Source organism: Neolamprologus brichardi, chromosome 2 (genome assembly GCF_056152115.1).
Source record: "Neolamprologus brichardi isolate AB-2024 chromosome 2, ASM5615211v1, whole genome shotgun sequence".
Classification (NCBI taxonomy): domain Eukaryota; kingdom Metazoa; phylum Chordata; class Actinopteri; order Cichliformes; family Cichlidae; genus Neolamprologus; species Neolamprologus brichardi.
This window is the reverse complement of record NC_142105.1, coordinates 24,301,136-24,318,791: the sequence shown is the minus strand read 5'-3', so window position 1 is coordinate 24,318,791 and position 17,656 is coordinate 24,301,136. Positions and strand designations below refer to the sequence as shown.

The 17,656-nt window shown below is 42.9% G+C and overlaps 1 protein-coding gene across 1 annotated transcript; it reads left to right on the top strand.

The window, feature by feature from the left end:
* Window positions 1-2,950: 2,950 nt before the first annotated feature.
* Window positions 2,951-15,050, top strand: LOC102792911 (BTB/POZ domain-containing protein KCTD16-like). Its single transcript, XM_006781546.3, has 2 exons — window positions 2,951-4,406; window positions 13,776-15,050. The coding sequence occupies exons 1-2, from the start codon at window positions 3,584-3,586 to the stop codon at window positions 14,225-14,227; spliced, it is 1,275 nt and encodes a 424-aa protein (XP_006781609.1). The 5' UTR covers window positions 2,951-3,583; the 3' UTR covers window positions 14,228-15,050.
* Window positions 15,051-17,656: the final 2,606 nt, after the last annotated feature.

The window sequence follows — 17,656 nt, the reverse complement described above, 5'->3', positions numbered from 1 at the left end:
AAACTGAGTCGATCAAATATAAGAAAATGGGCGCAGAACGACAGGTTTGGGTTGTTGTTGTTTTTTTGTTTGCTTGTTTTATTTACTGAATCAGAATTAGTGCCACAGTTACAGCAAAGTTCTGCTTTCTTGTACAGTTAATTATGTTTTGCGTGTGTTTGTGTGGGTGGGTGGTTTTTGGTGGAGGGTGGTATTCGTGGTTGCAAGAACATCTCCTCTCAGTTTTAAAGATTTAAAGAGTGTTTACTGGTGTGTAAACTCAGGTACGATGAAACACTGTGTTTATTAGTGTACTACTGCAATATCTGTTCACTTTTTTGTTTTTTAAATTGAACCCATGTTTTATTTGTCCAAAAGATTGAACCTGATCCAATATAAGTTACACCTAACGTCAGATTGTTATAAATATGCTGGAATGCTTGGGCTTAGTAGTTAAATAAACGAATAACTCATATCTAGAGATGCAATTTCCTGGTTTCATTTGTTTACCGCCCTCTAGGGGCTAAAAAGGGGAACTGTGCGTGTTAGTTTTATTAGGTAGGCTAATAGTTAAGCTGTTATTAATGGACGTCATCAATCAAAATATTCATGTTGAAATTTATTATGAAGCAATACAAAGATAGTTACCAAAAAACTAAAAGACAGTTGCTACACTGCTTATGCAAAAAGCTGCAAAACACATTTTCGCCCTCAAAAAAAAAAAAAAGCCGGTTCACACTTCTGCCTTTTTATGTGGAAATACAAGTGGATGAAAAGTGGGCGGGAGAAGAGGAAATCGTGTGAGGCAGGTTGTTTGTGCATGGGGACAATAATTCTGCAGAGAGGATCAGTCCTATATTATTTTTCCCTCTAAAGGCTGCACAAGAGTGCATAAATTCAATGCCTGTCAGTAAATTTGCACAGTAAAAGAGCAGCGTTTAACGAGTGAACGGGGACATTCATCACCGAGCATACGTGTGTATTCAGATTTACAAACGAGTCTTAAATAATTTAAAAGAGATATTTTGTGCATGTAGTGCGAGCTGATCTGTTTCAAAAAATCTTTTGTCCAATCAGCCCACACCACAGATTACAATGAACGAGCTTCCAAAGCCCACAGCTGAGAATTTAATGTTACAGCATACAGATTTCTACTTCACGCTCAGCTGAGAGACATATTGTCTTACATTATTCATGCTGAAGTTGCATGAAATTCAATCCCTTTTAAAAGATAGAATCTAACCTGGGAGCTCTGCACGAACAGGAAATAAAGTGAAGACAGGAGGCAGGGAAATTGGCTTTAATGGGAGGATGAGTGAGATGAATAAGAAATAGGATCTATAGCACACACAGGAGGAGAGTCATCCCCAAGTACATTTTAGGGAATTAACTCCAAGTCGTTCTGTTATACAAGTCAAACATCGCCCTATCTGCACATGTGCAACTGCAAACAACCTACCTTATACAGTAAACTACACCTTATGATGCTATTCCTTATCTATAGTGGCGTGCGCTTCAGTGTTGAGGGCGCACAAGCCTCAAAACATCAGGATATAATTTCAAATGTAAGCAGCAAAGCCCTCACATGACAGAAAAGGAGATCAGTATGCTCACTGTAGCTCTAAATCCCCACTGTTTGAATCCCACTCAGTCCCCTGCGGCTGCTTAGCAACCCCTCTCCAGCACAATATACTCCGAATTAACAGGGTAAAGCGTGACCGCTGCCTCCTCACAACCACGAGTCAAGGGTGCTCTCCCATCACCAACGCCTTCTCTCAGCACTGCAGCAATAAAAGCCGAGGCTTTATTAGATCGTGGATCCAAAACCAAAACAACATGAAAAGCAAACACGAGACACAAAACAGTGTGAAACGTGGCTGGGGGCTCCGTGTGATGTGGGCAGGTAAGTTTCAACTTGGTCCCACATATTCGGGTGATTGTGAACCCTTGAATGGCCCTCTCTCCCCATTTAAATAATTTATCCACACATCTTATATTATGCACAATATATACAACAGGAGCTTGTGACCTACATAGAAATGCACATGCAGATGATGACATGCGCTGTCAATCCTTCACCTCTGCTTTGCACCTAACATCATCCAAACTCGATTTTCCACCCCAAGGAAACTTGGCTTCAGCGCAGTGTACGCTGATGACTCTACGGCAAATTCACTGAGCAGGCCTTTAGCACTATCACACGTCCCCAAAACCTCAGCCCCCCTCTGCTGCTATATAATCCAGAATAAAATGACTCAGTAATGAGGGTTCCAACTATAAACCGCAGGGAGAGCGCACTAAACGGAGACTTCGTTATGATATACATGTGCAATTACCATTATAACACGTGCAGAAAAAAGTATAAGTGTTCATTAATGCATTTCTTAATTTTTTTTTAATTAGTTCCTTTAGTAAAGAGATCAGTTTCACCGTGATGTCTGACCCTGGTGCTCAAAGGTTCAGTCAGAGTGCCGCTCAGATTCTAATTATTGCTCACTCAGCTCGAGTTTTCAAGCGTAACACCGGGCAGGGGTGTAGTTAAGAGTGTAGATCACGCGCAGCTGTCACACCCGACGAGCTTTCAGGTGACACGGCGACACCTTACCCCACCTCATCCATCTCACGGGATAAGCACGTCAGCTAAAAGTGTTAAATGTAAATTGGGACTGGACTCGGGGGGGTCGCTCCAGCAAAAGACACGAAAGAGAGGATTAATCTGTGATGTTAAAATTGCGTCACACCTCATCGCCAGCTGCACGTCGCCCGTGGCCGGATCAGAATTTCATGAAAAATTGCACAGATCCCCTCCTCCCCCCCCCCCCCCCCCCCTCTCTCTCCAATCATCCCGCTTTGCGTCCATCAGCTGAAAATGTCATTTTCCTTTAAGATGATGTAAGACATTACTACACGGGACGATTTTTTCCCATTCTCTCTCTCTCTTGCACAGCTTGGAGCAACGTTATCTTGAGCCTGCCGCCGGTCCAAACATTTCCGCACTCAGCAGTTTGGAGAGATGGATGCGCGCAGGAATCCCGATCCCATCCTCCTCATCTGTGCGAGAAACCTCCTCGCGCGTTTCAGTATCTCAGGAGCCGGGAGCGTGGCAGCAGAGCGATGAGGTGTATGCACATTTGGGTTTTTTTAATTCTTTATTTGAGTTTATCTGGCTGAACTGGGGGACAAACGCAAACCAGTGACGCTCTCCACTGAAACTTGAGCGGAGATGTATTTACTTTTTTGTGCTGTGAAATTTCTGAGTGAAGTGAGTATATTACATTTATCTGGAATCAAACTAGCAAATCAACGGGGTGGATGCGTGTAACTCGACGCTGGTTAGGATAATCGATTCCATTCAAAAGAAAAAAGAAAAGGATGCACCGTGGTGGATAGGCACGTTTACGCACGGGGTTAAAGGATGTACTGTAGACACACCTTGGGATTGTTCTGTCATGAGATACTGGATGCGAGTGCTGCAGCTTGCATCGAGACTGTGTGTTAGCTCTGAGCGCATCGGCACCGTATGCAGCTACACCCTACACCCTGAACTTCTGGGACGTTTGCGCTCCGTGATCGAGACTCGGATTTCTTACAGGATCGGACAAAAATGGCACTGAGCGAAAACTGCAAAACGCAACCCACAAAGGAGCAAGGCTCGGTGCAAAACCCTCCATCGGATGTGATTGAGCTAAACGTGGGTGGGCAGGTGTATTATACTCGTTATGGTACACTGGCAAGCTTTCCAAATTCTCTACTTGGGAAGCTGTTCTCTAACAAGAAGGGGTCCTCGAATGACTTGTCCCGGGACCTTAGAGGACGCTATTTTATAGACAGAGATGGGTTTCTGTTTCGGTATATCCTGGATTACCTTAGAGACAAGCAAGTCGTCCTCCCTGATCACTTTCCTGAAAGAGGAAGGTTGAAAAGGGAGGCGGAATACTTTCAGCTGCCAGATTTAGTCAAACTTTTGTCATCCGAGGAGTCAAAACTATTCGCAGACGATTTGTACTACAGCGATTTGGATGATGCGTCGCAGGGCAGCGACCAGAGGTATTATCCCTCTTACTCCTTTGACAGGAGGTACGGCTACATCACGGTCGCCCTCAAAGGCGTTTGCGCAGCGGGAGGCAGAGAAAATCAAAGTGATGCCAAGGCCAGAAAGTTACCGAGAATCTTCATTAGCAGCAGAATTGGCTTGGCGAAAGAAGTGTTTGGAGACGCCCTGAATGAGAACAGGGACACGGACAGACCTCCGGACCGATACACCTGCAGATTTTACCTCAAGTTCAGACACCTGGAGAGGGCGTTTGACATGCTGTCAGAGAGCGGCTTTCATATTGTGGCCTGCAATTCGTCCCTGACCACGTCCCCGATCGCTCATTACCCGGATGACAGGGTCTGGTCCAATTACGCACAGTACATCTTCTACCGTGAGTGAAGATTTATTCCCACTCTGTTCTCTTAGAAGTGCTAACAAGCTGAGCCGGAGGCTTTCTGACCTTCAGGAGTAATCATAAGGCAACCATCACCAAAGTAAAACACAAACAACCCCAAATACGAATTAAAAATAAAGAAAACAAACGATTAAACAGGAACTAATGCCCTCCCCTCTCGCCCCCTCTAATAAATCCACATGTAATGCCTATCAGGAAGGGTGTTTTCACATGAAAAGACCATCCTGCTAGTTTGCCACTCGACAGTCAGTGTGATTTGAAGATTTACAAGGGTTGCTCACACCACCAGGAGGCACGGTCTGATTGCAGCATTACCCTTTTAAATATTTGCATCCCTTACAGTGACTGACTTAAAACATGTGTTCTGGGTCCGAGATAAGAGGCAAACCTGCCTACGGCCCTCGGAGGAGTTGAGTCACAATGCTGCTACACTTAAAGTACACATGCGTCATGCGTAAACATATCTTATTGCTCACATTTTTGCCAGCCGCTGGGCGATGAATAATATAGCACCAGCGGGCAGGGGGGGAAATCACATGGATGCTGCTACTGCCGCTTCTCTTGAATCAGCTTGTCTTTTCTTTCTTTTTTTCTTTTTTTCTTTGGAGACAAAGTTTGTTCATCAGCAAATAACCTAATTAGCTGCAAATATGGCTTGTCCCGTTGCGGAGGGAGGAGTTAGAGCATATGGCCAATTAAAAAGCACTTTGTTCATTATTCTGAACGGCTCCCCTTAGAAGAGCTGAATTAAATCCAGTTGGTGGGTCAGAGTTGGAGGTGCAGGGTGGACTGAGGAAGACATGACATATGGTTTGGTAATGATTTACCAATAGCTTTGTTAATACGAGGTAATTATCACAGAGGGCTCCGCCTTGACCTGAGAAAACATCCAACCAGGCAGCTAGCAGGGTTTTCCTGAGTCATTCAACATTCTGGAGCACAACAACATATGGTGTAGGTGTTCACCCCATTCCCCATTAAGAAACACTGTTCTGGGTCATGGGACAGCAGGAGGTGGAGAGAAGGTGGGAAGAGACAGAGGAGAAAACAAGAGCGAAGAGCAAAAACGGGAAAAGAGAGGCACAATGTAAGAAGGAAAGCTGAAGGGAAGGGAAGAAAGGGGAGGCTGGCAGATGGAGGAGAGAGCTGCCGAGCGGGAGGGATGAGGGAGTAAAAGTTGCATGAGACCTGGCCATGGGGAGAAAGAACTGAGGCAGAAAGAAGAGAGAGGCAGCGGGAGCAAAAATAGATTAAAGTAAGGATCAGACAGGGAAGTTCATTGAGGCCGTGGGAGCGGGGAAGGGGGGGGGGGGGGGGGGGTTGAAAAAAACGGGGTGGTAAAACATGGAAGCAGAGGGAGAGACAGGCTGGGCTTTCATTAGAAGACAGTAGATGAGGGGATAGCACAGACATAGATAGATAGATAGATAGATAGATAGATAGATAGATAGATAGATAGATAGATAGATAGATAGATAGATAGATAGATAGATAGATAGATAGATAGATAGATAGATAGATAGACAGATAGATAGATATGCATATAATACAAGCATGAGGAGACAAAGGCCTGATCCGGGTGATGTATAGGCACATCAAAGGTAGACAGGCGGGACAGGCCTTTCTTCACATCAGCACAGCAGCCTGCATCCACTCTCAAAACTAATACTGTAACCTGATTCTGAATGTGGGACGCTGGCTGGCCTAGGGCAGGTAGTCCTAAGCTAAGAATGCATGTAGACAAGTGCACCTTCGGGGATGGCAGAAAACAGATGTGCTTTATTGTTGTTTGTTGTTTTCAGCTGAACATTTTACTGCTCTCTTTTTATATACCCTCTCCTCCTTCTAACAGAGACTCACATAGAGGGGAAAAAAATGGTCAGAGGGAGGATGGGTTTGTTGAGTCTCTAAGAAGAGCAATCCAGCGCGGTAAGAAAAAAAAGAAAATGGAAGAAAAAAAACCGGAGGACTTCCTTCCAGCCTGTCAGTTTCTTAGCATCATCCGTGTTGCTCTTCTTGTTAAATGCGTCAGTTGTTTTCTGGCTCCACTGTCTGGCAGCATTAGTGTGGACTCCACATATTCATAATCTTTTCTGTTAACAGTCAGGGGACTTTTTCCTCTCATCATGTTAAGGCACTCTTATCTCAGTTATTGTCATCCTCACCTGCGCTGTAGAATATGCTGCCAGCTTCTCCTCAAACTAAAACAAATGATATTTTCATCTAAAGGGCAATCTCCTCAGGAGGCTGCAGCCATGATGAATGATTCACATTTAACCAAGCATGACTTGGACACCTTTTGAATAAACAACTGAAACTGCTAATGAACACACAGAGCGAACAGGACTGGGATCAGAACTTTGCTTTTAGAGGCTCATCCGGTCAACCGGGATCTTGCTTTGCAAGTTAGTCGTAATAGCAAGACAGTAAGGTGATTGAAGTCATACATAAAAAGTCACCATGAGATGAAAAATATCAATTATTTAAAATCCCAAGTCAAAACTGTGCAATTTAAAAGCTAAAAATGATTAAATCATAAGTAAAATATTTGATAAAAGTCAAAATTATAGCTTACTTAATCAAAATGAGAAGAGAAAAAACAGAAAAAATGGGAAAGATCATAAATTTTTAAGTGAGGAATTTAAATGTGGACGTCGTCATATGCTGACATTTTCAATTACACCCTGTGCAGAGAAATTTGACTCAGTACATCAAAATATTAACCTACTTTGAGCATTTTAATTATATCATTACACACTTTTCACCCCCCTCCCTTTGACTTGCAGAAATGGCCTTATATAAGCGATTCTGTCAAGTGACATCCCAGGCAGAGACGTAGGTTGTTTAGCATGATAGACATGTTTGCTGTTTTCCATTGGTAGTGACAACATTATCGTTGTAGTGATTAAAAACTCTAACCTCCCAGCTGGCATTTGGGACCGGTCCCCTCACTGCTAATTATCTCCGGGGAAAGAGGGGAGTGCTGCTGCTAATTAAAAAGCAATCTGTGATCCCAAAATATTTCCTCAACTGCCGTCATCCACCGAGGAAGAAAAAAAACACAAACTCCCTATTTAAAGAGACACTCTAGGCACCATTACACCATAGGAGAACTTTCAGGCAATTCATAAATGAAAACTAGCTGTCATCTTGGACTAAATATCACCCTAGCCTGCTCATCGGCGAAACCAGAGACATGCTCATCTTTCCCACTTTGAAAGAGCGTTGCAGAGAGCCTTGTCAAAATGGGAGATTTGTACAGTAAAGATGGAGGATGATTGTACCTCCTCTAGTCTGTTAATATAACTGTGCAGTCTTCATTTAAGCTGTGAAAGAGATGATGTTTGCCCATAATGGCTCCTGAACAATGGCCACAAATCGACAGGGAGAGACAGTGAAAGTAATCAATTGCTTGGGCGTAATGGAGGCAGAGATTGGACCGTCCCTGAGCTCCCACGGAGCCTGGTTGGAGTCTGGATGGATTGGCAGAGCCTACAAGAGATGGATGGTGTTCCCATGAATAACTCATACACGTCTTAAAGAGCACCTGGGCGGAAAAATTGTTGGAAGCAAGGCGAGGTTTGTGTGCATGTGCCATTTTTTTCCATCTCCCAAAGGTAACCGAACTTTGTGCGTGACATCAGCTCACGCAGGCAATCTGCTCCACCCTGGGAGTAAAGTATGAGTTTATTAAACATCTCGAAGGGAAAATCGAGTCTTTGAAATCAATCGTTCTTTAACAGATTATGTTGTGGCCTGTTTTGCGGCCCTGCCGCATGGTTTCTAAATGTTCGACCTTCTACAAGCTTTTATGATTTCTACCCAGTTTTAACCTAATTTTCCTACAACACAAAGAGCTAGAACCCAACATGAAAGCTGGAATTGTTCATGTTTAAGACTGTCTGTGCATACTGATTGTCCTCTGGTTTAAGTATACTCTAACACAAGTGTGTGACAAACTAATAATGCAATATAGATTGTCATTGATGATGGATTTTAATCAGTCTTAAGCAAGTTGCACACTGAAATGAAAAGACTGGTCAAGCTTCAGATTTTAAACTTTGTTGCTACTTACCATGTTTTACTTCAGAGAAACTGAAAAAAAAATTGAGTACATATTTAGGTCTTCACATCACTTTTTTACCGAACATATTTGCAAATAATCACATTTTTAATAACTGCCGGGAGGTTTCGTGGTGATACCTACATGTATTAGTTAGAAAAATTGCCATAAAGTGTTTGAAATTCTACAGTGCATAACTTTAAATGCTGTTTACTTGGAAAAAAGTTCATTCTCATACTCTGAGCCAGAAAGAAACCTTTCCAGTTTTATTCCCATCTTTATTCCGAAGGTCATTACACATGGGCTGTATTCATACATCATTCATAGCCTGATTTATAGAACATTTTGTTCCAAAAAAGATGGTGAAAATCTATTTTTTTTTCTAGCTGTTGAGAGTTTCTTTTCTGTTTTATTGAGTAATAAAATCCCAAATTCCCTCTGTATAGACCCTACAGTCTATATCAGTAAACTGAAACACAACTTTTTTAGCTGACTTCATCCAATAAAATAGATTGTTGTTCTGAAACATTTTGTGCACACTGCCTGAGATTCAGACATAATCGTTAACCGTTAATCAGCTAAGAAGGTTTTATGATTGTATCTAACCCTTTTCTCATATTTCTCTGAAGACTCTCCCCCCTTAATGGAATTGTGCAGGCAGCACTTACACAGAAGTTATTATTTTAGTCTCTGCTTCTGCTATTTCTACTCTTTGAATCTGCTGGAGAGCAGGTATAACAGCTCTGTCTGTCTGACATTTAACACCTTTACAATCCCTCCAGAGGTACTTAATGGCTGCTCGGGTGTGAAAGTCTTCACATTATGGGCAGGACTGAGTGTTTTCTGAAGAAAAGGGGATCCCCTGTGTTGGTATGCAGAAGGAGACCTTTGTATATTAGTCACTGGCATGTTATAGGTTTTTTGAAGGTGTGTGGCATTCTGCAGTCACCAACCAGTTCATTAGGTTGAACTTTTGCCTTTAGAACTTCCTTAATTTTTCATGCCATAGACTGAGATAAGATCTGGTGACTGTGGAAGTCATTTGAGTACAGTGAACCCTTTGTCAAGTTCAAGGAAGCAGTTTGAGATTATTTGAGTTTTGTGACATGAAAATCCTGCTGCAAGCAGCCATCATGGATGGGTACACTGTAGTCATAAAGTGATGAACATGGTCAGCAACGATACTTTAGGCTGTCTTTTTTTAAAGACATTTTAAAGACTTTATTTAATATTGTTACAGCAGCACAAGGGTCAGGAAGAAAAAGTGAATTAGAAACATATTATAAAAAAATAAGATGAAATAGGTATAATAGTGTACAAAAATACATACAAATATGCACAAATTGTTACTATATTGAGTAAGACCCTGTATACTCAATGCTCATGTGGAACTAAGGGACCAAAAGAGTTCCAAAAAGTCCCATTGTTCCATTTTGTAGCCTCAGCTTCCTGTTCTTCGCTGATGACACTTGCACTTGCTGTGGTCTTCTGCTGCTATAACCAATCTGCTGCCATGCCATGTAGACGGTGTCTACATGTCTAAATACACCTAGCTGCTGACATGTGATTGCCTAATTTGATATTGGAGGTAACAAACAGTTGAACGGGTGTACCTAATAAAGTGGCCAGTGGATGAAGTTGATAAAGTATGCACAGTCTCGTACTCGAACTCATTGTTCAGTGTACTTTCTTACATTTCCCTCTTTGACTAAAACCAACCTGACAGGGAGAGGGACCACAAACCCCTACCCCCCACGTTCTCCTGAGGCATAATTTAAGGGATGAATAGAGCACTGCAAACTACTCGGGACACGTCCTCCCTTCATCTCGCTTCATCAGTGCTTGTGCAGAAGAGGGGTGTGGCTCTGGGTCAGAGGACAGGCCTACAGGGAGAGGCTGATATAGACATTTCAATCTGCCTGCTATGCTTGTTCATCTCCCTGTCAGGGAGACACTCAGCGGACAGCCACCCTCTGACTCGGGAGGGGAGAGCACCCGCCTGTCATTAACAATCAGCCAGTCATGCTGTCACTGTCCTCATGGAAGGGAGATAATTTGAGCCAGAGCAATGAAAAACAACAAGCCATGCTCTGTGTCCTTGAATTAGGTCACGTAGTGCTTTTTAGGACGGGTTACCCCAACTTCCCAGCTCCTTCTCATCACTGCTGCTAATAATGGTTGTTTCAGTACATTAGGGTGGCTGCATGGAGGTAATTAATATTGACAAATTCAAATGTATGCAAATATTACAGACTTTATTATACACGGCAGGAGGTTTGACACAAACTGCTGAAGTGATACTTCTGCGGCAAATAAGACTATCTTGGTGAAATGGATTACCCTCTCCGTGTAAAGACAATCGCTGCATTTGCAAGACAATTCTTTATTTTTCTGCTCCAAGGACATGCTGACCTAAATTGTGAGCTAACAAGCATGTAAACTACACTCTTCCCGAGGCAGGAAGATATATATATATATACACATATTTGTGTAACTGGATATAGAGGTTGAAAAATATAAGATGAGAAAGTTGTATGAGCTTACTCTCTGAATAGCTGCATGATGCATGAATATACATATTCATCCTCCAACACCAAGTTAATAAACGGGCCAATTTTCTACATTTTTTCTTCTTTTTTTTTTGCTTCACGCCCAAAGTCTTGGCCTGAAAATATTATTTCATAAGAGAAAACACAGCAACTGGAGCTTCATACTCTCAGGTCTCACAGGCTTCTCTTGTGTTTGCACAAATAACAGACAGTAATGAAAGCGAACAGAAGCAGACGTGTTTATTTCAGAATTTTTAAAGTATCTTTGTGCCTGACTCCAACAGCTTTGATGCGAAATGGTTTGTGTGTGTGTGTTCCAAACTTTCATCCGTGTAGATTGAGGGCACAGTTCACAACATATTCACATTTAAAAAGCAGATCTGGGTCACTCACATCTGAACGGGACATAAATTGCATTCTGGCCTTGTGGATTTGTACTATAACAATGTGAAACTGCTGAGCAATGACTCAAAAAAAAATTATTTTGCCTCTCAACTTTCACCACATAATTGTGCAGAGTCTCTTTCAGATTGCATGACTGGAGCATGGCGCTGCTCCGCCTTTAAAGCTGCCATCATCAGACACCTCTGATGACTCAGTTTAGGAGCACAGTTAAAACCAATCTCTCCTCCTCCCCCCAGTGTCTGGCAAGAATTCCTCTGACATTTTGCATTTGAGTTTGTCAGATCGCTGTGCCTTCAGTCATGTCCTACTTTTCTGCCATTTAAAACCTTTAAACACCTATAAGCGAATGCACAGTTCGCCGGAACCGTGTAAACCTGGCCTCTGCAGGCACGGGGACAAGCGTTCCCGCTCTCCTCAGAGGTGGAGAGGATACCCGGTGTGACAGGCCTGCTCGCGCCCCGTGCTCTGTGCAGAGCTCGACTCCCTCTCTCTGTGTTATTTATGAGAAGTGCAGGCACAGCCCAAGTCCGAGGACCAGCCCTAGTCAGTTAATGTGGTTGGAATATGAGCTCTTAGACGGGGTGTATAGATCTGAGAAAAAAACAAAAAACACATTACAATCAATGGCTTCCCTGAAAAGATACCAGAGTGTATCACACCCACCCAGTTGGTTAAATGCACCTGTGTTTCCTGAAAGCCTCTTAGTTGTTTACTGACTAGGCTCTGACTTCAGAAATAAGAATCTCACAACTTCTCCCCAAACGCTCAGATTTGTCTTTGTGTTACTGGCCGCGTGGCAAGAGCCCATTTCCGTATCCATGCTCCAGCAACATGAATTGTTATGGAAAACAAAACTAAAAAGGCAAAAACAGGTGCTTCTCAACCTCATCGGCGGCTTTGATACAACCCATTCCCCTGCATGGGCTCAGAAATTTCATGCTGCTATTATTGGGTGTTGGCTAGTTTCCTAAACGGGTTTCCCCCTCTGGACTACAGCATCCATCCATTTCGAAACAATGCTCAGCCTCCTCCTCTTGATCCTCCTTGCTAAAGAGCCCGCATCCATTTGCCTGGTGCTGTTTGTCTGCCGGATTCAGTGGGATTCATTTTGTGGAAAGGGGAGGGGTGGGATTGGCATGCTGATTGGCCTCTTTACTCATGGATTAGCCATTAAAAAGCTGTTAGTGACTCTCTCACTATCAGCGCAATGCAATCATCGTGCTACAGATAAGGTCATTATTACTGTCTGCGCAGAGAGGTTAAAATCCCCCTTGAACTATGCTTAGTTTAAATTGGCGCGTGCACTGGAGGGAGTAATGGACAAATTATTGCTCCCTCTGAGATATCACTGCTATGTGGTCTGTATGATAACACTGGGGGGAAAGCCATTAACATGTTTCTGTGTCCACAAGTTTATTCCTCATATGCTGGTGTTTACGCATTTCAACCTAAATGAGACATACTGTGGCTATTTTTGGAAATGAAAGACAGCTACAGTGTTTGCTGCCTTTACTTGAACACTTCACAAGCCAGCGGGCAGTACTGTACAGTCCATAATTAGCCGTGTAGGAGGATGTGAGATGAGACAAGAAGAAGGTACGGGCAGAAAAACAAAAGACTACAAAAAAAAAAAATCTTTAGTTTGTACCTGTTTGCTGCTCGCTGCAGAGCATGAGTCACTGTTCCCAAAATTCATGATAAGAGATTACAGCACATCAGAGGTCTACATACATCCACCTATCCTGCAACATGCACTGACCTGACTCTAACACCAGCTGAGATAAATTGTGCTTTGTTTGCCTACATTTTTCTGGCCCGGTGGCTCCCCCAGAGGTGTAAAACATAATCCCAGACTTATTTGACTGAGTGATCCGAAAACACAAAAATCATGCGCCACCTCCTTGGCAGCCAGGGTTACAGCTCCAATAAGAAGCTGCAACAGCAGAGCAGATTGCTTTGGCTCCAAGACAAGCTTCGCCTTGAGAAAAGGTCTTTAAGGGAGTCGCACTGAGCTGCACTGAGCTCCGAGGTTCTCCTTATCAGGGGATGCAATATGCACAGCCCACCAGCTCTTTGAAATTCAGCAATTAAATGTCAAAGCCAATACCTCGCATGTTCTTACAGCTGTGGACTTTTTTGAATAATTGAAAGATACTTGTGTGGACACCGAAACTGCTGTGCAGGCATTTGTCAGCATTTGCTTGTTCACTCCAACTGTTCCGGTCGATTACTGTGGGGATTTGTCTCCGTAAAGACTGTTTGCGGTAGTTTTCTGCAAACTGCATGTGGTCGGACCCCACTGACAAACCTTTTTGCATTGTCTTGTAGGCGGACCTTCTCGGTGGTCGTCCTCTCACTGTGACTGCTGCTGCAAGAGCCACAAAAGCGAGCGCGAGGGAGAGAGCGGCACATCCTACAACGACCTCTCCACGTCCTGCTCCGAGACCCAGTCAGAGGCCAGTTCCCCTCAAGGAACCGTGATCTGCGGGCCCGTGAGCCGGCACTCCAACATCCAGACGCTGGACCGGCCGGTGCCTAAAGGGCCGGTTCACATGCTGCAGCAGGCGGAGATGCGCCGCAAGACTGACATGCTCCGTGTGAGAACCTTTGGAGTGCGGGAGCGAGAGGCTGCGAAAAGGAAAGCGAACAAGGAGAAGATGACTCCCGAGCAGGAGCTGGAGAAATGTATCCAAGACTTCCAGCGCATTAGGATTCCCGATCACTTTCCGGAAAGGAAGTACATGTGGCAATCAGAGCTTCTGAGGAAGTACCATCTCTAAATATAAGAGTGGAGGAGAGGCAAGAGAAAGTGAGAGATGGTGCCGTAGTATCATTTAACCATCAGTGGAGAGCATTAAACTGCATAGGCAATACACTGCACCCTCTAAGACACATACTGTACTAGAAAAAAAACAAAACAAAACTGTGGCCACTTTCCTGCCAGGATGACTAGCCAAGCACACACAGTATGAGGCAGTGTGAGTCATTTATTTGTGAGGTATGCACAGTGTTGTGTACGATATGCACATGTGTAAATCAGGTTTCTCCTGCTGGGGCTGACATCACACACACACACACCCTGTTCTCGCTTCGCAGAGCTGAGAGGCAGGAAACACTACCACTGACAACAAAGCAACCTCAGGGGCAACATCATTTCAGTTCATCAACTCACCACATACTGTATGTGCAATAGCCCACAATAGCTGTTTTCTAAATGGATGTACCCAGATGGTGCTGTGAGTTAGCAACGGATTATCACTATACTTCACAGACGCAACATATACTTATAGTACGCTTTGAAAGCAGCACTGCATGTCATTTCACTCTTATCATAATTATGCAATATCAAGCAAAGTTTAAATTCACAGTTTCGTGTGACAGGTAAAAGTGGCGTGTCAGGACCGAGGCCGACTTCACCGAAGAAAGCACTGCCTAGATCTGTTTTGCCATTGTGAAACTTTTTGTCCATTGACGTCATTATGTGTTGGATAGCTGATGTTGTGTAGGTAGAGTGTATAATGCCAATGGATACTGATCTAATCCTTGATTGTATGTGTGCATAAAAAAAGTAAATAAATGAGTAAGAATTCTGTTCCTTCATAATGAGCCTTCTTCAAAACTTTTAACAAATGATGACCTTCTCCCCTAACCAGAGTTGCTGGAACTCAAATTGTGTACTTCAGTACTTACACTCGCTATTTTGTTTCTAAGAGTGCTTTAAGAGATTGATATAGCTTCTGGGTCTGAGAAGCCAACGCAGCAGTACCTTTAACCTGCATTCCTTCTAATGGCCAGCAGCTCATTTTGTAACTCATGGTGGTTATTATAGTCAGAAAGAAGGATTATCCAGGGTGTGTGTGTGTGTGTACTTAGTTTTACAATTAAACCTGCCCTTCCCTCATCATGTCCCGTCTCAAAGCACCAAGACTCTGATGGCAAAAACCAGACGCTATTTCTATCTTATATATTGTTTGTGGTTTACTTTCACAAGTATAGCTACTGAAAGTGCCCGAGTATCTACGTAGTGCAACCTGGTAACTTGTGAGGTCAACAAAGAGGCTATTGTGCACAGATATGAATAGAGACGTACCTTCAACGTTTGGTTAATTTTTCATGCCTACTTTGAAACTGGTGATCCTGCTTTCAGGTTCTGAAGTTGCATGATCATCCGGTACTGTGTGAAAGCCTTGAGCCACTCCTCATTTCTTTGTATTTTACTTCGAATGAGCATAGGGTGCTTTGTGGCCTTAAAAATTTGGAGGAAATTGGACATGTAGAAGACAAACAAAAAGAAGATGTGGCAGGCCTAAAAAATAAATACATTCATGTTCTTAAGAAATGGAAAAAAATCCAAAAGAACAGACCAAACAGTCAAAACAACACAACTGACAAAACTGTTCATCTGCTCAAGTTCCTCAAAAGTTATACTGCTAATATATCTGGTTAGCTAGCTCAGTGCTGTAAGCTAGTAATTCTTCTAAAGTAAAGCAGTATCCTGTGTTTTTAAGCTAACGTGTGTGTGTGTGTGTGTGTGTTTACTTTTACAATTAAACCTGCCCCTCCCTCATCATGTCCTGTCTCAAAGCACCAAGACTGATGGCAAAAACGAGACGTTATTTCTATCTTTTATATTGTCTGTGGTTTACTTTAACAAGTATAGCTACTGAAAGTGCCCGAGTACCTATGTAGTGCAACCTGGTAACTTGTGAGGTCAACAAAGAGGCTATTGTGCACAGATATGAATACAGTCGTACCTTCAATGTCTGGTTAATTTTTCATGCCCACCTTGAAACTGGTGATCCTGCTTTCAGGTTTTGAAGTTGCATGATCATCCAAGCTACCATCTTTGCTACTATCAGCTTGTTGCTAAAACTTAACAATTTGTTCCCATTTCTGTGAATCAGTGAAAAATGCCAACAATAACCTAGTTTGTCAATAATCTAGTCAATAACCAAATGTTATACTAAAAAACAAGAGGCAGTTTTCTCTATTAACACCACATCTGAGTATTTAGTTGACATTTGTTGTGTGTTGCTCCAAGCAGCTTGCTGAGCTTAGACTGTTTCAGTTTTTTCATGTAAGCCATGGTGTTGACATCAACAATTCATGGGGCCCATACCATCTGTTGTAGGGCTAATTGCTGTTTTTGCAAAATAGCTTTTTATTGTTTTGATTAGAGTCCTTGTTGTGCTGGAGACCACAAATTTGATCACATCTGTGACTATTTTCACTAATTGAACTCCAGATTTGCAGGTTGTAACTTGTTTCACCGTAAATTTCTTCTTTCCAACTCCTCTGCAAAGAAAAACCTTTGGTGAGATGTGAATATTTTTAAGTTTCATTAGTCCAGAGTACCTACCTATTTTTTAGAATCCCAATTTTGAGCTGATGGGCAACCCTGGACACCGCTTTGAAAGTCAGCTTAACCTGTGTCATGTCTGCTGTGCTCAGTGCTTGGCTGACCGCTGTGTTTCTAGTACTCAGTCATAGGCCTTTGTGCCTGTGAAGACCTGAAAGAGTTAGACAGCACATCTGGAAACAATTATATAAAACCTCTGCCTGTAACAGACTTTCCTGAGGCAGGATGATCACATCGTCGTTTTGACTACTCTTACTACAGTGTGAAATTTTTATCTTTTCGGCAACATCACTGTTTCAGTATAGCTTTCATTTCCCTTACAAAGCTGTTTGTGTTTTACTTATTAATCCTATTCTTGTTTATTAACATTAGTATCCAGTGGTAATGGACACATTGTGATCTGTACTGAGAGTAGTGACCAGGTGGAAGAGAGCCTGGAGAGGTGGAGGTATTCTCTGGAGAGAAGAGGAATGAAAGTAGAAGCGAGACAGAACGTGCAAAGAGTACAGGTAGTGAAGATGGCTGGAGTTAAAATACCCAGGGTCAACCATTCAAAGTGATGAATAGTGCATAAGAAGACATCGCAGACAGGGTGGAGTGGGTGGAGATAAGTGTCAGGGGTGATTTGTGATGGAAGAATAGGAGCAAAAGTGGAAGAGAAAGTTTAAAATATGGTAGTGAGACCTGCTATGATGTATGGATGGGAGCCAGTGGCACTGACAAAAATTAAGGAGGCAGAGCTCAAGGTGGCAGAGTTGAAGATGTTAAGACTTTCATTCAGACTGATGAAGACGAACAGGATTAGAAATGAGGCACAGCTTAGGTTGAGTGTTTTGGAGACAAAGTTAGA